This window comes from Neopsephotus bourkii, unplaced genomic scaffold (genome assembly GCF_033783945.1).
Source record: "Neopsephotus bourkii isolate Nb327-2 ecotype Australia unplaced genomic scaffold, CSIRO-AGI_Nbou_v1 NB_1749, whole genome shotgun sequence".
Taxonomy (NCBI): domain Eukaryota; kingdom Metazoa; phylum Chordata; class Aves; order Psittaciformes; family Psittacidae; genus Neopsephotus; species Neopsephotus bourkii.
Window position 1 is genome coordinate 7493951 of NW_026902223.1, and position 20340 is coordinate 7514290.

At 42.5% G+C, this 20340-nt stretch overlaps 1 protein-coding gene across 1 annotated transcript in view; it reads right to left on the bottom strand.

The window, feature by feature from the left end:
- The window catches only part of LOC133225083 (protoheme IX farnesyltransferase, mitochondrial), a 102786-nt gene that overhangs the window by 29118 nt on the left and 53328 nt on the right, over positions 1–20340 (bottom strand). Inside the window, exon 5 of the mRNA XM_061377135.1 lies at positions 5622–5692. Within this exon, the coding sequence (XP_061233119.1) occupies positions 5622–5692 (71 nt within the window). The remainder of the gene's footprint in view (positions 1–5621; positions 5693–20340) is intronic.

Below are 20340 nucleotides of genomic sequence, written 5' to 3' on the forward strand. Positions count from 1 at the left end.
CTAATTACACCGAGTTATCAACAGTGATTACAGGAGGATGTTTTTCCTTAAGATGCACACAGATTTGTTCAGCATGTTCTGGTTTTGTTACACTTATAACTGTAAGCTCTACTACAGGTAACTGAGAGGAAAACTCAGCTTTACATAGAGCTACTCCAGAGTCATGGTGTGGTTTTGAATAAATAGGGTAAGTTTGACATGTTTATGACTGTCCAAGTTACACAGTTGCAATTATAACTACAATTAGTTAATATAAGAGAAACGTCACTAACTTAGGAGGTCTTTTTGGTCTCATTCTTCAAGAGTTTGGCTTATAGCTTAAACCGATCAAAGTCAACATTCCACTCTGAAATGTCAACAAGGAGAAAGCATTACTGCCTCCATTAACTGCAATAACCACCAACCCTGACCATAAGCAGCTCATATACAGAACACAGCTCCTTGTGCATTGCTAAGTGAGGAAGTTAATGGGATTCTAGGAAAAAATAGTCCCCAAACAACATGAAGATTTATTTCTTTAAAGGCATCCCAGACATTATCTGTGTTGTGCCACCCTCTGCCACGTTAATAGACTTTAACTTCTTCAAGGGGCAAGGAAAAGCAAGTTTGAGAGTGCAAATATTCCGTGTAAGGAGAATTTAACTAAGTCCTATAGTGCATTATTCTCATACTGAAGGTTATGAGACCAGACTAGATAAAGCCTGAAGCAATCAGGCCTGACCTAAGAGCTGATCCTGCTGTGAGCAGATCTGCAGGACCTCACCTAAGGTTCTGATGCAGGACCATCCTGACACTGCCTGTATAGTGCTTCACAGCCTGGGGGACACAAACTTCAGGTAAAGCAAGGGAGAAACCCCATCCCCACTCCCTGGCAGACCCTGCAACCACGGCTAAAACCAAACCCAAAGGACTTGGCACAGAAAATGGCTGCAAGACACAAAATGGGGTGGGAACAGAACCGAAAGGTGTCCACACAGCCATGACTTGGTTATTTAGAATGTGCTGGTCGAGACCTTTTCCTTTAAGATGAAAAAGTATTCCTGTACAACTATTACATTTTTTATGGGTGCTTAGCACAGCAGCTCCAGCAGTACTTGAAGTTCATAAACCCGGTCACTTTCTAACCGGAGCGTGTGCAGTTCTGTGTAGTGGAGCAATCAAAACTGTCACTTGGTACAATATAATGGAGCAGGACACTTGTCATCGTCGAGGCTAAGCTCACTCAGCCACTGCAGCTAATACTAGAGATTTATTTAAACTCACCTGCAGGAATATTAAATCCATTACCTTAAAAAGCAATAGGAATAAATCAGACCCAACAGGAAACCAGGCAAAGCTGCTGCCATTTCAGTCCAAACTTTGTCTGAGCCCATGAAATTTTTCCTTGTCAATGACATTAATAGCAGGAAAAATAATATCAGCTGTTGTTACAATGCAAAATGCAAACACACTCAATGGGTTTAACACTGCAGCCCAAGTATGACGAACATCTCAAGCTGTTTGGCTTTCCAAACAAGACTTGAGGGGTCAGAGGAGGGAAGGAGGACATGTGGGCAGGCTGGAATGATGGACGGCGTTTAGTGGCATGCTGTGTTTGGGTCTCCTCTTGTTATTTTTGCAACAGGATGTCTCTGATTACTCTCTGAATACAGAATAAGGATGGTTACGTCTCGTTGCTCAAAGGAACCTTTTTTTTCCAGAGCCTTACAAATGAAATAGGACATTGTAAAGCAAAGCACTCAAGGAACTATCGGGTGCTGTTTGTCATAAATCCATCAACAGTGTCAGAAGATTCCCCTGGGGCATCAGACGTAGATTTGGGGCTGGCAAATAAGGTGTGTGTACTCTTGTGCCTATATGCACAGCAGACCCCAGCTCTGCAGAGTCCTGTCATTGCCTGTATGGTTTGATCCAGGCCAAAAGGTATAAAATACACACAGCAGGGCACATTAAAGTATTAAAGTTGATGTGGTATGGAGAGGACTTCACAAAGGATGGAGAACAATCGCTTTTCCAAACCCCATCCTTCCAGAACTGGCTCCTGGCTCACAGGGTGCTGCCTGGAGCAATGGTCAGGCCAAAGCTGCCAAACTTAAACACTTCTTGAGTGTCACCAGTAAGATAAAGATGCTCTGTCCCCAGCCAAACCTCTGATTCACACTCCACACTGCAGCCTTGGCCACAGAGCATTTCTTTGGAAGCTACTGAGGCTCCTCACTGATGCCAAAGGAAACTGCAAGTCCTCAGCAACTTGTAGAAAAGGCTGAGATGAAGGGAACTGGGAACCATGTGATTGTGTATGCAGGGAAACGAGCACACACAAGTGTTGCCATAAAGGACAGGACGTGTTGTTTTTCAAACAAAACCAGGTTTCAAACAAAGTGAAGGCTTCAGGCAGAAAGGAAGGGGAGACATGCTGGAAGCAGGGGCAGTCAGAACTGCCAGCTGATCTCAAACCTAAATAAACTTGGGCTGAAGCTGCAAATGGAGGCCATGAAGTGAAACACACGGGAATCATTTCTCTACACCAGCACAGCATAACATTTCCTAATGAGCCAGCTCCATGAATTAGCTTATCTAAACTAAAGGCGCCAGCTCATCCAGGGACTGGATGACTCAGGAACACCAAGGACCTCTCACTGGGGGTTACCAGCTTGATTCTGGCCCAAGCTCAAAGCGTCTAAGAATTGTCCTTGTGATGCCACAACCTCTATAAAGAATGTCACTGGTCTCAGTGCAGTTTCTCAGTGGGCAGAAGTTCGTGTCAAAGCCATCACCAAAAGCCTTTCCAAGGAGCTGCAGTGAGCCAACATGATGGAGAGTTAACAACCTTCTCACTCTTTCAAAGGAACTTCAGGACTGGACCATGCAAAAACTGCAACCCCACCTGGCCAGTTCTGTAACAAGGACTTATGTGGAATAAATAAAAAGGAAGGAAAGAAATTAAAAGCCACAGGAAATCACAGTGTATTTACAAACAAAGTAGATGAAGAGGGATCGCAAAATGATGCCTCATTTGCACTGGATATCACAGATGTTGCAACACAGCAGAGTTAAAAAAGCAGCAAGCATTTTATGACATGAAGCAGCTAAAAAGAAGAAAATGTCAGAACTTAAATGTCAGACAAATTTGGGGCAAGAACTCTACCCATACCCCAAGCTCTCCGCATTCCTTCCCATAGCCAAGACACCAGCCTCTTACACACAGCTTATCCATCTCGGCCTGGTCTGGTTTTGACTAGTTTTAGCAGAACCATTTAAGGGTTTTCTTTAATCAGCCAGGAAGGAAAACGTTCAAGGAACACCAGGGAATATGTGGCAAAATATAACAAGGTTAGATCACTTGCACTGGATTATTCTCCTCTGGCACACCGCAGAAGAAATAACCCCAGTCAAGGTCTGCATGTTCACGTCTACAGGGAACGAGAGCGGCATTATTCAAGGTAAGTGACACTTTAAAGAACTTTAAATTAGCTGTTGACAGTCAGGTAGATAGATTGATGAGTGATTACACAAAGTCCCCAACATTACCATTTTGTGGTGAAAGCAAATATGAAGGGAGGGGGAAGTAAGAAAATCCATTAAATATGGGTTTGCCAATCCGTGGTGCATTCGGATGACAGTGGAGTTCATTTAAGGACACTGGGAACTTATAAAACAAATTGCTCTCTCCGAATCCAAAGTTGGCAGAAAGTTTCCTAGCTATGTTTTTGACTCCAGAGACACTGCAATGCTAGTACGTTACGACAAAAACAAATACTAGAACATCCCCCCATCATCTTTCTTCCTAATGAGTGCAGCTTCTTCCAAAGCTAAAGGACCACATGCAAGTGGAGCAGCAGCGCGGCTCCCCTGTACAGCATGATTAGGGCTGACTTAGTGTATGTGCAACAGCTGCCCTCACTGCAGTGGTCCCTAAAATATGTTTTTAAGTAAAATTAACTCAACTCAGGCATCTGTAATTAGCACCATCCTCAAGAACAAATGGGACCAAGTTTATTGAAGCACTCTAGCTATTTACAATGAGAGTGAATTTACCCCGAGGTTCACTTGACTATTTTGTCTCAATTTTCTTGTAATTTCATCCATCACATTTTTTTCAGCCCTCCAAAGGTGATGGATAAAACACAGAAATAAATAGGACCAACTGTTCGCAGAAGCCTAAGGGAAAACATAATTTTGTTATAAATAATCCTTGGCACAAATCATGGAAACGCAATACTAAAATTGTTTGTTGAATCATTTATGAATTGGGCCTTCAGATTTAGTTTGCAAATAAGCTGGAGGTTTCTGGTGATGTTCTTTTTCACTTTGCCTTTTTAGCTGGGAAACAGCCTTTGAGAAACTGTACTGACATATAATCCAGAAAACCAAGTGAATCAAGGATTTCTGCTTCATCCAAGGGATTCCCTATGCTAATAAAGGGCTTTATTTGGGAGGTGGAGTAGGAAGGATTCACTTACGGACGATAATAAACTAAATGATGCCAAAATTTTACTTTCTTTTCATAAGGTGCCACCATTGAGAGCATTCACCACATGCAGAAAAGGCAAAGCCAAGATGGTGCCTCACAAAACCACTATAACAATGATTTGCAGCTACCTCTGCTGGGAGATTCCAATGGATGTTCATGTTCTAACAGATATATGTGACTACATTAGGGACTACAGTGATAAGACAAGGGATAATGGGTTAAAACTTAAACCTTTAAACCCATTAAACCTTTAAACCCATTTAACCCTTAAATGGGTTAAAACTTAAACAGGGGAAGTTTAGATTGGATATAAGGAGGAAATTCTTTCCTGTTAGGGTGGTGAGGCATTGGAATGGGTTGCCCAGGGAAGCTGTGAATGCTCCATCCCTGGCAGTGCTCAAGGCCAAGTTGGAAGAGGCCTTGGGTGACATGGTTTAGTGTGAGGTGTTCCTGCCCATGGCAGGGGTTGGAACTTGATGATCTTAAGGTCCTTTCCAACCCAAACTATTCTATGATTCTATTCTATGATTCTGCTCCAACCAATCTATGCATTTGTGTTTGCTCTTAGAGGGGAAATATTGAAGATCTCATAGAATCATAGAATGGTTTGGGTTGGAAAGGACCTTAAGATCATCCAGTTCCAACCCCCCTGCCATGGGCAGGGACACCTCACACTAAACATGTTACCCAAGGCTCTGTCCAACCTGGCTTTGAACACTGCCAGGGATGGAGCATTCACAACCTCCCTGGGCAACCCATTCCAGTGCCTCACCACCCTAACAGGAAAGAACTTCTTCCTTAGATCTAACCTGAACTTCTCTTGTGACAAACTAATGCGTAAGTTCAGTGGAACATGACCACATGCTCCCACATGGTTCATGCAGATGTCACACATGAAGAAATACACAACATGAATGGAAATCCTGCTGTCTTGACAAATTCAGTGTTTCAGAGCACAGCTGATGACCCAAACTCCCCCCATGAAAGTGATAAACACATAGAACTATGGCAAACCAGTGAGGTGCTGAGTTCTTTTGTCTGGATTTGCTATGTTTTGTCACCTGAACAGAAAGAGAAGCTTGGAGATAGATAAAAGCAATGTGAAGACTCGTTCCTCATTAGGCAGAGCAGGTGTGCAGAGCCTTACCTGATCTGTCCTCGCACCAGTGGTCTGTTTTTTGTCCTGTTCATATTTGAGTCAAACGGAACCTCAAAGAACTGTAATTAAAAAAAGAGAGAAGAGGAAGAATCAAAATGAAAGGATGCCGGAAAGGATGCCATGCGTGGAATGCGCTGTCTGCATCTGCAGGTGCTTTCATCTCTAGGTTTGAAGGTTCAGAAATACAATGAAAATGGCAAACGCCTCTGAGGGAGCTTTGATAGTTTTTTGCATGAATGCTTTTGGCATCCCCTTAGAAAGAAAATCACCTGGAGGACACAAAGTTTCTGCAAGTCCCCAAAAGTGAATCATTTGAAGTAGAGTTTGATTCCATGTTCTGTTCTCAACAGGTTTGACACAGCTTTTATATGTACATCGTTACATATACACATCCACACAGCCCCCAGTTTTATATTAATACAAACAGCCCTTGCAAATATTGTGCTTCTGGTATTTAAAAGACAAACACTAATGTGTTTTTCAAGGCCATCTAACTTCTGAGAACCTATAACCCAGCCCAAAATCAATCAACTCTTGTAAAACGCTACTGAAACTGCACCAAGCGTCTAGTTCTAGCAGCAGGGAATGAACACACCATATGGTGTTATTTAATGTCACAACCCAATTTGACTTTAAACACCGCCTGTGGGAAAATTCAGGCAGCACCAGCTTCATGCTAGGAATTCCTGCAGGCTTTTGTATGATCCCTTTTATAAAGGATGCTCCTGGAAATGCACTTTGCCATACAGCAAAGTGCAAAGCCATTTAGGTTTATGTGTGCAAAATAGTAGTAAGAATAATAAGCATATATTTTCCTATAGACAGAGTGGGATGTATTTATAGAAAGACTCTTTTCTCCTGACGTTATGTCTGAGGTTTTTGGGGTAGGATCCCAGTTATGGTGGATACATAGGAAAAGTACCAGAAGAAATCATCATTTCAGACAATCAGCCTGACAGCTCGGCACAGTCACACCGCAGACAGATTTAAGGTGACGTGGTGATAAATGACTACATGATAAAATCTCTGTTATTCCAGCAAGCTGATGTAGCCTTTTACGCAACACAAGACAAAATTAAGAAACATCTTCATTCTGACAGTGCCAAGTTACTGGTCTTGCTACTTACTGGGGCTGCATTCCCAAGGGAATGCCTGCAGACAGGGATGTTGGGAGCAGCAGGGACCCATCAGAACCCTATGGGTGCACAGCAGGGGAAAGATGCTTCATTTACAGGCACACAGAGATTACAGGAACCAGACTTCCCATCTATTATTTGAAGTAATGACTAGATAACAATTTGGGAACCTCTGCTGTTGCTTCTACGTATCACAAGCATGGCAAGGACTGGATGCCCATAGATCATCCTGCCTAAACCGGCTCACAAGATTCTCCATTCCTGGTGATATTTTTAGTCTCAGGTTGAATCATTCCCAAGAATAAGGTTATAAGAAAGTCCTGCATGCGTATGAGTGAGGGTGAGTGCCTGTGTTCAAGCCCACATGCTAAAGTTATCCTGCTTAAACAAAACTTGCTAACAGTAAGCTCTAAAGCCAAGAAATTCGGCAGCAGGCATCATCTTCATGTTCTGCCATGCTTGTGAAGCTGTCCAAACCTGGGAAGCAACAAGGGGAGAGTGAAGAAGGTCAAGGAAGCAGCAGCAGAGCCAGCAAGGGGGACTCTGCCTGGGGGACCCCAAACCTGCACTGCCCTGCTGCCATCCAAGAGTAAAACTCCCTGGAAAAGTGTCTGCCTTGTCCCTCTCCAGGGGCTGGCCAACAGACATTAATGGATAATTACTGCCTGTGCTGCATATTGAAGGCCTCAGTTTGCCCATGATGGATCCAAAACTTACCACAATCCTGCAGGGGAGGAATCCTGCATTTGTTACTTTGCATTAAAGCCTGCAGATAAAATGCTTGACAGTTAAGAGATGTAAAAGCAGGGAATTGGTACCATCAAGGCAGCTTTTATTTAGTAGTTTCACAGCTAATTCAGTACAATTTCTTGCCTCCATCTGTGTGGCAGAGCTGGCTGGAGCTACACAGCCCATAGATGCTCTGCTCGCAGCGAGCCTCCCTCAGGGGCAATTGGATGGAGCCTCAACTCACTTCCAAGTCCTACCAACTCCCCAAGGCCTCCAACTTTATTGCCTATATTCCCGAAGCAAACTCAGGCTTTGCAGGAAGAAAAAGGGTCAGTTTATGCATCATTCACTTTGCTGGAGAAACCTGGTACAGTACCAGGCAACCCTTGATTTCTTAGATAGGCAGCTAACAGTTATCTTTCATCCTCTGTTATCTGCAGCACCAACGCTCTCTCCCAGCTACAACTGAAGTCAGTGGAGAGCCTGGTTCAGAAGAAAAGCACAGAGGAGTCTGTGGGACAGCTACAAGCCCAAAGCACAGAGCACGAAGCTCCCACTTCAGAGGGACTGGTCAGATCTTCGTGGCTACAACACAGCCCTTGGAACGGTGGATGTTTCACAAAGAACCTCTACAGGAAAGCATCCTGAGTACCTTCGGAGAAGGGAAAGCTCCCCGTCTGGATCTGACACCAGCGATTGCTTCTGACAGCTCAGCGTTTTGCTAATGGTTTGTTTCACTGTTACATTTCAGAGACAATTATGTTAAATGAAGAAAAAGATGTCATTTGACATCAGGCTGATAGAGCAATACAGGGAAAATTTCTATAGAGCTAAAGGCTTTTCTCCTGCAAGTATTTTGGGCTCTGCTCAGTTTGGCTTTTTTTTAAGACAGAATTTTTATTCATATTTGCAAAGTCTGACAGCTTTGACCTTCCTTCCAGTTTAAACTTGTGCATGTGAGGAGATTCTGGCTCCTTATTTAAGTATTTAAGCTTATGGATAAAGTTATTCCCTGTGCGGTGGATAATATCAAAATAGCAAGTTTTAAACTCAACATAGCTCAAACATAACTAAAATGAACAGTTGAATGCTGAGAGATTTCAAACTTCTGCAGTTATCATTATAACCCGACAATACCATAACCAATGTATGAAATATTGCTATATTGAATATGATAAGGACTTAACCCCTGAATATAACATACATTTTGCACAAGAAACACTTCTCTGCTGAGTTAAGTAATGAAATAACGTCTGTCTCTGCTGAATACAGACACGGCTGCTCCCGAAATTGAGATTACTGCATGACTTCAGTCTGAATGTCTCACTCTTTACAATGTGACAGTCAGGATAATCTGTTACTGTCAACTGGACGCACGAAGCTACATATCCAATTGAACTACAGTTAAGAAACCCCCTTTCATTTGCAATGCCCTGGATTCCTTCTCTGAGCTAGTTGCTATTACATGTCAGCAAGATGCTGTTCATCAAACTTTTCCCATTTTGCTCCCAGATGTTCAGCAAAATTCTCTCTCCACTTGAAATTATTTTCCCCTGATATTCTAGGAAAAATGGGAAAAATGTGCATCTCAAATATCATCCCATCGGAGGGAAAGAGTGAACTCCAACATACTATCTCATGTTCGGCCAACACAGTACTGCTTGTTTCAGCAAACAGTAAATTCAGTAAGATGAATCCTGGATAGATAAATATTTTAGAAGCACTCAAGAGGCTTTTTCCTCAGGAAGCCTGAATGCATCAGTTCAGCTGGACAAGGCACAAGATTGTCTGCCCTGGCTGTTTGGGAAGGTAGGCATGCAAAGGGCAGACAGAGGGTTAAACCTAGTATTCCCCGAGTGACAGAACTTGGCAACAGCTTTCAAGATCCTAACCTAAATTTTAACCAGTATGCACGAGCATTTAAAACATGATGATGGCAAAAAATAAATCAGGCCAGCGAGTAGTTTGTGGTTCATTTCTCTGGCAGGCTCCTCAGACTCTTTGTGTAGATCTCATCTACTTACTATACAGTAATTATATCTTAAACATCTAACAATTCTCAGATTAGCTGCCACATTACCACTTGTAGCTGTTTACACTCAACTTCTCTTTTATTCCTTCAGCCTCTCCATATTGGGTTGCACTTTGGTTTTAAGTGAAACGTTAAGGAATGCTCAGTTCCTTCAAGCTACCTCCTGAAACAGCAGGGAATGCAGAAGGCAGCTAATCATTCAGAGCTCCTGGGGGACATGTAGATTAATGATTTTATTTGGACTCAGCCAAGATTCCCATAGCATCACCTTGCAGATGGCATTACACTACACTGGCACTTCCAAGGACTAACACGACATGGAAAGACTGAGAGGGCATCCTGTGCCTTTCCAGGACACACTCTCGCTCTGTCTGTATCATCAGTTAAACACCAACACCACTGATTCAGTTTTCAAAGACAGTGGCTGACTATTTGCAGTTAATGAAGGCAGTGGAGCGGATGGAAAGCCCTGAGCACGTGCTGTTTGCCACCCGTGGTCATTCCTGCGGGAGGGATTTTAACTACTGAATTATGACAGCCCAAAACCTTTACTCCTGTTCACACAGAAACATAAATAGAGTGCATTAAGAGGAACAATATGTCATTCAGTTTATCAAACAGATCACCCACACTCAGGCTAGTAAACGTCTCTCATACACCGCTATGGATGGAGAGCATCTGGAGCACCAGCCTGGTCCCTGGCCAGGGCCAGCTCTGATCTGTGACACATGGAAACAGCAGTGGCTGAAAGAGGCACCCAGTCTTCCTTGTATTGACATAACATTTTACTCTAATGCTAAACACATATTTACATCAGAACCGATAATCCTGTGAGTCTAAAGACGGAGCAGAACCCTGCTATTAAAAGACAATTAAATTCAAAGCAACTCAAGAGGTCTTCCCAATGCAAAACCACTCCTGCGTCTGAGCAGGCTCCCATGTGATCTCTGGCAGCAGAATTGCTCTCAGGATGTATGTATTTCTCTCTGAAGGGCAGTTCAGATGAATCTATGGTATTAATAAGCAGATGAGAAGATGAGGCTGTTGGCAAGGAGCAGTCACCTCCTATTCTGCAGTGCTGCTGGTCTTCATCATCCTCCCTCCATGCCTAGAGAGATGAGTTACAGGGATTGATGTGCCAGAGCCTTGCCTCAGCTAAAATCTCCTGCTGCAGACCCAAGGAAACATTATTAAGCAAATGTAAATAACAACCAGTACAACTGGACTCCTGCCTTGAGCACTTCAATGAATGTCTACAGCCAAGGGTAAAACTGGGCTGGTTTTGCTGAATTAGATGTTCCTGGTGTTCTCCAATTTCCCCTGAGCTACTGTAAGCTCTGATCCTCTTCAGTTCTGCCAAACAGCAAGCTATTAACCAAAAACATCATTGAAACACACACTGGAAACCAAAAAGGCACGTGAATCAGGGAGGAGTGGGTAGACCAAAACCAAGTGGAGAGTGTGGTGGCAGAGCACAGTCCAGGTACCTGGACAGTAACTTGAGGTTTCTTGGGAAGGTGACATCCAGAAAACCACTCCTTGCAGCTGGAAACACAGCCATTCATCAGGTTTTAGCATTAGCCTTTCACATAAAGGCTCCTGACATTCCCATGCATTCCAAGGAAAGCTGCCATAAGCAGCAGTGGAAGCCCATCAGACCACAAAGAGTTGAGTTCCTTCCTTTGTGAGTGCTCTTCCCCTCCACATTACCAAATTATTCCTACTTCTCGTGTTTTCAGTGATTTATCTTACATTGTGATAAAGTAATATATAATTACATAAAAGGAGAAGAAAAACATAACGTATAATTTTGGGTAAATAAGATCAAAGTCAAATTATTATTATAGGTTTTCTTCTGCTTTCCTCGCAATCATTTTTATATGAAAGCAACAACGAATAATTAAAGTGTATTACAAAAGTCTTTTCATTCAATTGTACACAGATGTGACTGAAGGAAAGGCAAAGGGAAGGATTTTCAAAAGCACTCATGTACTGATCTAACACGATTCTCACTGAAGTCAATGGCAATTTGATTTCAATGAGAGCACAGACAGACCAACAGCGAGTGATTCTGAAAATCCCACCCTAATTGTACAAACAAGGGAAGGCTTTAGAGATTGCTGGCTTGGAGATTGTATATTTGAGAATCATAAAGGGCACACAGCACCTGTTTGTCTTCAAGATATGAAAATAAAGCAAGGCAAATATTTTAAGGATTAGAAATGGCTTTTTTCGTCTTCTTTTTTTTAAGGCAGTATCTGAAAACCCTCTGGCTCTGCAGTTCCCACTCCAGCTATGGATCTGCTTTAATATTTTCCATTTCAAAGGGGATTCTAATTAAAAACAAGATTGATGCAAGCCCGAACAATGTTGCTTACAGATAGAGAAGGGCAGCTAAACCCCACACTGTCATGTCACAGAGAACCCAAGGAAAGTCTGCTCAGGAAGGCATCTACCACAGTTTAATTTATGAGGTTTTTAATCAGCTTCCACAAAAGACACATTCTTCTTATTAGCCAGTGTGCAAAGCCCATTGTTGTGCATAGGGAAGAGAACAGGAGGTAACTGCAAAGAAAATGTGGATAACCTGCCATGTTAGAGATACATTTTCAGGATGGAGAATGCAAAGACACAGTTCAATTAGCACCAATTTGTCCCCTCAGATGTATGACCTGCCCTGTGGGCTGTTTTTAAGGTGACACATTTTTTCCCTGACCACTACAAGAATGTGACTTTCTAGGGATTTACATCAGACATCCAGTGCCACCAAAACTGAGAACCTTTTAGATTTTCCACTGCGCTTGATATTTAAGTGCACTTAACTGGCAGCAGTGTCAGAGCCTGGCCCACTGCTCTGGATTGGTTTTCAGCTCATCTGAATCCTTTTGGTGGGTCTGACCATGAAAACAAGTGCTCATAGAATCACAGAATGGTTTGGGTTGGAAAGGACCTTAAGATCATCCAGTTCCAACCCCTGCCATGGGCAGGGATGCCTCACAGTAAACCATGTCACCCAACGCTCTGTCCAACCTGGCCTTGAGCACTGCCAGGGATGGGGCATTTACCACTTCTTTGGGCCCCCTGTTCCTCACCACCCTCACAGTAAAGAACTTCTTCCACATAACTAACCTGAACTTCCCCTGTCTAAGTTTAAACCCACCACTCCTTGTCCTATCACTACAGTCCCTGATGAAGAGTCCCTCTCCAGCATCCTCATAGGCCCCCTTCAGATATTGGAAGGCTGCTCTGAGTCATTAAACTCTTGCCTCTTCATCAGCACTTCAGGCTAATGACATCCTTTGGTGATATCAGAAGTACCACTACATGGAGCTTGGGAAGTGCGGGGCTGTGTTAACACTCAGGAATGTCAAAGCAACACAGTCCTAACAGAGTGCTGCTCCATCCACGGGTCCTGTCCCCGCTGAGGGCTTGGGATGGAGGTGAGGGTGATGCCTGTCACTACTGAAGCCCAGCTGGATGAACACCCTGTGGCTACAATTGTGGCATCCACCTTGGGAAAAGCAGCAAGGGTGGAAGGAAAGAGGCTGCCTGTGGCCAAGCATGGAATTAATGAAGCAGGAAAAGAGAATGAAGGACTACATGTGGTCTGCAGTTGTATGAGTAGCTTTAAATGAAGTAATGGAGCATTTGTACCAAATTATCTACTTTGCCCTTACATACGGCATTTTTCTTGTCTTCATATTTGAATCAGATTTACTGACATCAGTATGTGGGGGAATAAAAAAGCTCTTTAACCTCTCTAATTTCAATGTACCCAATGTCCATGACTTGAAATGGAAGAAGAGATGTCAATCTCCTGTTTCAGTAAACAGGACTCAGGCTGAGTGACCACTAATGAGCTCAGCTCTTCCCACTAAAATCATATTTTGCTAAAAAGATATAGCAATAAAAATGAAATAATAATAAAAATGAACCCAGGCTTTTATCAGTTGTTTCATCTTGAGAACTGCTGACATGGTGAGCCACCTAAATAGCGTATTCCCGAGGCCACACGGAGGTCAGCCACAGCTTGAGGGCAAATGCAAGCTGGATACCACAGACAGGCTTTCACCTTACATGATCCACCTTGGAGAAACAGCTTTCACAGGAAGAAATACTGGTTTCTGGTCAGCTGCCAAAGGCTTCTAATAATATTAAATATTTACCATATCATATTTACCATAGAATATTTAAGTGCTTTTTATTTAGCACACAATCAGTGCAACCACAAACAGCTCCTGACTCTAGCTCCGCTTCCAGGAAGGGACTTGCCCATCCATGCATGCAGGCTCCTTGAACCAAAGGGAGCAATTTCCATAGTGCAGGATGTTCAGTCCCATTCTTTCCTTTTGGACTCAGACTTTGTCACCACTGGGCTCTTCCTTTTCATCTTAAAATGACAACTGCTATAAAATGTGTTTCAGACCTGAACCCCTAGTTAGATAAAACACCTTGTGCCCTTCTCTTGTGCTGGGCCAACTATCTGCATCCACAGAACAACCTGATCTGGCCAGAAATATAACTAATTTCTTTCCGGATCTCACCCAGGCAGGACTTTTGCAAGTTTTTAATGATGACCTACAAGCAGATGTCAGATGCAGAGGTACATACTTCCTGCTCTTCAGGAACTATAGTATTTCTATGTATTTTAGGACCAATTATTAGAGTTGAAGACAAAAATACTACCTTTATGCTTACCAAGATACTCTCTGAACCACTTTACAAAGCCATTTTCCCAGAGATTCCTTTGCATTAAATCATACTTGTCACACAGCCAGCATGCCGTGAGTGCAACATATAATTTAAAAAGCAAACAAAACTTCAAATAACAATCTCTTCACCAAAGATAGGAATTGCACAAGGTCAGTAGCTGGTTTAAGTTACTGTATGTCCTAAAATACATGAGGCCAGGTCCTCTGGACACAGTGCAGCTGCTTTGAGTAATACTGCAGATAAAATCCGATACTGAAGATGGCTTAGATAAATTCCTGTGGTGGAATAAAGTTGTTACTCAGGAGCTCTTGGGGAAGTATTTCTGCTGCCCAAAGCAAGTGCTTAAATCAAGCAGGAGATGCAGAGTCAACCAGGAGACACACATCTCCTCCAGATGGCAAGTGAGAGCAAACAGAGACGGAAGCTTCACTAATTGAGATGCACAGCGTTTATTTCTCTCTAGTAACTACAGAAGGATGCTGAGTTCCCGGCTTTAGCCAGGGCAGTTGTAAAAGGGGCAGGTAACTACACAGCCCTCCAGACTATGAGTATCAGCTGCTTTTCAGTCCCCTGTGCCTACTAAAGAGAGCTATAAAACAAAGCAGCCCCGCTGCTGCTCTGTTCTTGCCCAGGAGATTAGAGCAAGGAAGTGGAAAGGTGAGATTTAAATCACTTCCACACATCTCCCGGCTCCATCCCATGTGTCCAAGATCCAGGTCATTTTAATCAGCTTTTTAGAAATTGTCACTCAAATGATAAGAATACTAATCCACCACAATGTGCTTCCTGCCAGGCACAAGAATATGAATCCATAACCTGTTCTCTCACATCACATGTCGATGAGTTCCCTTTAACTGCTTTAACTGACATGTCTTGTTAGCAACGCTCGCTTTCTTTCAAGCCAGACAAAAGCAGCAGGCTTGCCTGCTTTTGGCTATGGAAAGGTTATTTATGCACTTGCATACACAGAAAATTACTTATTCAAAACACCTTTTAGTTTTGGAATTAAATTCACTGTTTGACTTGAAAGTTCCTGGCACTTGTGAAAAATCCTTTGCTTTGGTCCATCTGTATTGGGCAAAAGAGAAGTCTTCAGCTCCTCCTGGCAAAAACGTTAAGGAAAAAAAACCCCAAACAACACAAAATGAATGAAATCTGGACAAACTGTGATCTAGTCGACAAAAAAGCCTAAATGTGAACAAGGGTGTAAAGCGGCATCAGCGTTCACAGACATGCCTCAGAAACACAGTACAGGAACTGCCTGTCACAGAACTGATTGGCTGGACTCACCCGCAGCTCAAACCTCTCGCTAGAATCATTCCTCACGAGTTTTTCCTTTAAAGACTTGATCTGAGGAAGAGTTTCAAGTCACATTTTTATATATGGCACATTTAGGGCATCTACTGCATCTACAGAAGAGAGTTCACAAGTATCCCCTCTGCATTAAAACTTAAACCCCACTTTTTCCTGTTGTTCAGATGTCTGAAAAGATCAAGGAACCTCTGCGGGGGATGTGATGATTTACCTTTGCTGGCAAGAGAACAGCCTTATCGCTTCACCCCACCATGTGCTCTCGTGCCAAGAGGAACCTAGTTCCTAATATTCTGAAGAGCTCTAAACGTTGAGAGATAGTATCAAAGGCACCTTGATGAGTGCAATATTGTAACTTCATTTGTATGACAATGGATTTGTTGGTATTATTTTTTAATCTTGGCAATAAAGCAAATGAAGAGGAATCCCATTCCTCCTGCTCATCAAAACATGGGGAGTAGATGCTCACAAGACTATAAAGTTTCTGATCAAGCCTAAGGATTTTACCCGTAATGAGTTTTGGTAGGGGGTTTCTCTTCATGATTTTATACAGAATGAAGAGATCTGTCAAATAAAGTAACACATACTTTACAGGTAACAGCACAGAGGTACAACATAACAACAGATATCCAAGGTGTATTTGATCACTTAGCACCAGCTTGGCAGGAAAAAAAAACAGGAACCATCTACTTTGTTCTTTTTGGAAGGCACCAACTGGGACCATTAACTGAGGAAGGCCATCATTATGCTCCTCTGCTAAGGGCTGCATGACAAACCTATATACTGAGAAGTCACATTACAAAGACATCACAAACCAATAATTAGGTCTCACCTTTCCTTCCCCTTTGTTAAGACTGAAAGTGAAGCAAGAGTCTCCTGATGACCCATTAGAAAGCACAAACACCCAAACCTGCTGCAGGGGCATCACATCATCCATCTTTCTAAAGCTGTCAAGAAATGTTTGTCATTCCAATACTGCTTGCATCTCCCAAATGCTAAGATAACATCCCCATCAATCTCAGCTAGAGTTAAAAGAGGAGTTGAAAAATAAATAGTTCTGAGTCATGTTACTAAGAGGGATTCCACACACTATTAATTTTAGCTTGGAAACCAATTAAGACACCAAATCAGCATTACCTCCCCCTTTTTCAAGGTATAATGACCTATTCACTTGCCTGAATTTATTTATTTTGTGACAGTGATCCTTTCAAATGCATTAGAAGCTTAAACAACAATCAGTTTAGTGCTGGCTTCTGGCAACAGGAGAATTTCTGCCAAAAGGAGGTCAAAGATACGGACAAACCAGCATGATTCTCTCTCTTTTAGAAGGCCATTCTTAAAATAAAAGAACAGCAGTAAGAACACCATGACATGTAAGCAGAACTTATCCTAAGCACTGCATGAGCATCAATATGTCGGAATAAATCTGTGCTTTCCACTCAAAGCCTGAGGCAGCCCCTGTCCCCTTCAATCCAACTGTGGCTTCTTGGTCACCAGTGCCACAAGCTACAGCAGCACTTTTCTACATCAGAGCAGCAATGGAGTGATGGGAGTCTGCAAAACTGCACAATCCTCCTACAAAAGGGCTGTTAAAGCACAAACTTGCTGCTCAACCAAAGGGCTCAACGCTCCCGCCCGGCTCCTGGAGCTCACGCGATGGATATTACCTCTACCTAGCAGCGACTTGCAGGAGCTTTTTAATATTGACAGGGAAATGCCACCCTTGTCAGATTTGTCTTCCACGTGCCTCAAATGTCACCCTTATTTACTAAGTGCTAGTCCAATATGAAGTTTTGAGTATCTGGGGGGGTGGTGGTGGAATGATCAAGCCTATACCTCAGTGACCTGATTTCCCCTGGGAGCCAGTATTCATCTGCGAGCTTCTCGGGGGACTACTTCAAATAGTGTCACCAGAGGGATCTGGAATCTTTGACTACATAGGTCTGGCTAAAGCTGGAGGGTTGGGGCTAGTGCTTTATTCATTCACAAAGTAAAAAAATCACTGGATTCAACAGGGGAGCTGGCTGAGAATCTTTGTGCAAGGGGTCAAAGCCAGACTCTGTGTTCTGGCAGCTATTCTCCATGGAACTAAACCCAGAATCGGTGATAACGGAGGTGTGTTACGGTTCTAGTCTTGGACCAAAACTTTTATTTAGGAAAGTAGGAATATATACACAAGAAGACAAAAGATCCAAAGTCCTACATCAAGGTACCACTGATCAAAGCAGTCTTTCATTGCTAGGAAGTACAGGGTAAACCACAGAATTTAAGTTGCTTGTGCCAGAGCCCAAATCAGTACACGATGCCACCCATCTCATCTATGTCTCTATGGACAAGCATACAAAATTACTACATAAAAAGCTATCAGGTCCTCTCAAGGAAGGACTGTAAAATCAAATCAGTCACTCTCACGGAAACACTTGAAATAAAACCAATTATTACAAAGTGGAACTAAAAATGAACATTATTGCATTTGTATGACCCAAAAAATTTGTATTGAAATGTCTACTTGAGGGCCAGATTTCAAATTCTTCAGTGAGGAAAGTGTGTGTGTAGATACCTGCTTCTTACAAAACAAAAATACCCATAAAAGACATTGTGAGAAATAGAAAAACCTGCTTTAAAATTCACATCCTACTAAAATTCAAATGAATTTCCCTAGGTAGGCAAGTCCTTAAATGTATACCTCCATTTAATTACGCTGCAGTTCCTGTATAGACAAGTCCCAAGATGCTCTTAACATGATAATCATTAAATATGAAGTGGTGAATTGCAACATTTAGTAATGCTCTTTATGAACCAAGATTTATAGAGGAAGCATGAAATAAAACTAGAAGAGCACATGGTTACCATGTCTGCTTGTTGTACTGATAAAGAAAAGGCAGATATGAAAATAGCCATTGAAGATTATGAATAGCTGAGCAGCAAAACCTCTGCCGAAGGTAATTCTCAGCCCACCTACTTACTTAATCCACATAATAGAAGTATTAAAATTAGAAAGAAATCTAATTACATTTTACAAGTCATTTAAACACTGAACACATCATGAAAATAATTGACAGGCTTGTGCTATTTAATAAATACAGTTTTGTGCTTAGCACTACACTTTAGCACTTGTTTCAACCGAGTAGTGAAAAGGTGAGGTAGAACTCTTAGTTTCACTATAAAGTAGATGGATAGATAGATAGATAGATAGATAGATAGATAGACAGATAGATAGATAGATCCAGTTCTGTTCACGGCTGCAGAAAGGATACAAAGGCAAAATATCCCATAGCATGGTCCCAGGAAAAGGGGAAAAAAGGAAAAGTAAATGATAATAATAAAAAGGAATAAAATAACTAGAATCAGGCAAGAGAAACTTCGAGCACAAGTGCCTCATTGCAGCAAAACGCAACTTGGCAACTCTCTCTAAACATATTCTGTTACAAATAAAGGCTTGAAATATATTTTCTACCCTAAAAAGTACACAAAGCAGGTTTGGAAGTTTGCTCAGGGGGTTTATAAGCACTTCATTTACACACAAGCATATGCAATTGCTATCTAAATATTTACAGTTTGGCAGTTGGCTCTCCCAATCTGCATGGGTTTTCTCTGTTGGGCTTCACCGGCGCTGTTTGCTCTGAATTTCCCCATTTCCAGATGCTTTGCTCATACAGCCTTGATGGAGAACAGTTGTGCCTATTAGCAGACAAGCTGCTGACAACTAAGCCGAGCTTCTAAAAGCTGGCAGAGAGATAATCTGGCACTGAGATCTGATAAGTTGAAAGAGAGGAGGCATGGTGGCCTGCAAACACTGAGGAGTCAGAGGAAAACCTAGTCAAGCCCTGAGCCTTTCCTTAGGATGCTTCTCATTTCATTCCAGAGTACTTCCGTCAAATCAAGGCAAAATCTCAATTTAGTCAACCATCCCAGCACCACTCAGTTCTTACTGGGCATAGCCTTTTGTTAGAAAAAAGGAAAGAAAATGTTGTTCCATGAAGTTACAGCCTCCAAACTAAATTACCTTTACAGATATATTTAATAGAGATGTATTTTTAAAGGGCTGTTTCTCCTGCTTAATTGTTTAAGATATGGCAAAGACATTTTGCTGTACCCTCTTGTCTTTCCTTCTCACAAATAAAGAGAGCAGTAAAGTGTAATCTTCATTTTACAGAAGATACTCTTTTGGGGGAGGAAGAAAAGCAAATGGCACCTGGGAGGGCAGGAGATGTGCATTCACACCTCTGAAACTCCCTGTACACCAGTATGCCTGATATCACCAAGCCATGGTACAAAGGACATCAGACCAAGTCAATCCCAGTACAAACCAGCAAGGTCAGCAACGTGTCATCGCTTCAGCCACTGGGTTCCCGATCTCCCTTCTCGCATGGTTCTTCACACCATGCGCATCACATGGTGAAGGATGTGCAGGAGAAAAACAACCCCACGGTGCACCCCCAGCTTGTATTTTCTTGTATTTAGGGCCATAAAAATGATCAGAGGGCTGAAGCACCTCTCCTATGAGGAAAGGCTGACAGAGTTGGGGCTGTTCAGCCTGAAGAAGACTCTGGGGAGACTTTATTGCAGCCTTTCAGTACTTAAAGGTGGCCTATAAGAAAGATGGGGAGAGATGTTTTATCAGGGCCTGTTGGAAGAGGATGAGGGGTGATGGTTTTAACCTGTAACAGAGGAGATTCAGGCTGGATGTGAGGAAAAATTCTTTACAATGAGGGTGGTAAAACGCTGGCACAGACTGCCCAGCGAGATGGAGACATTCAAGGCCAGGCTGGATGTGGTTCTGAGC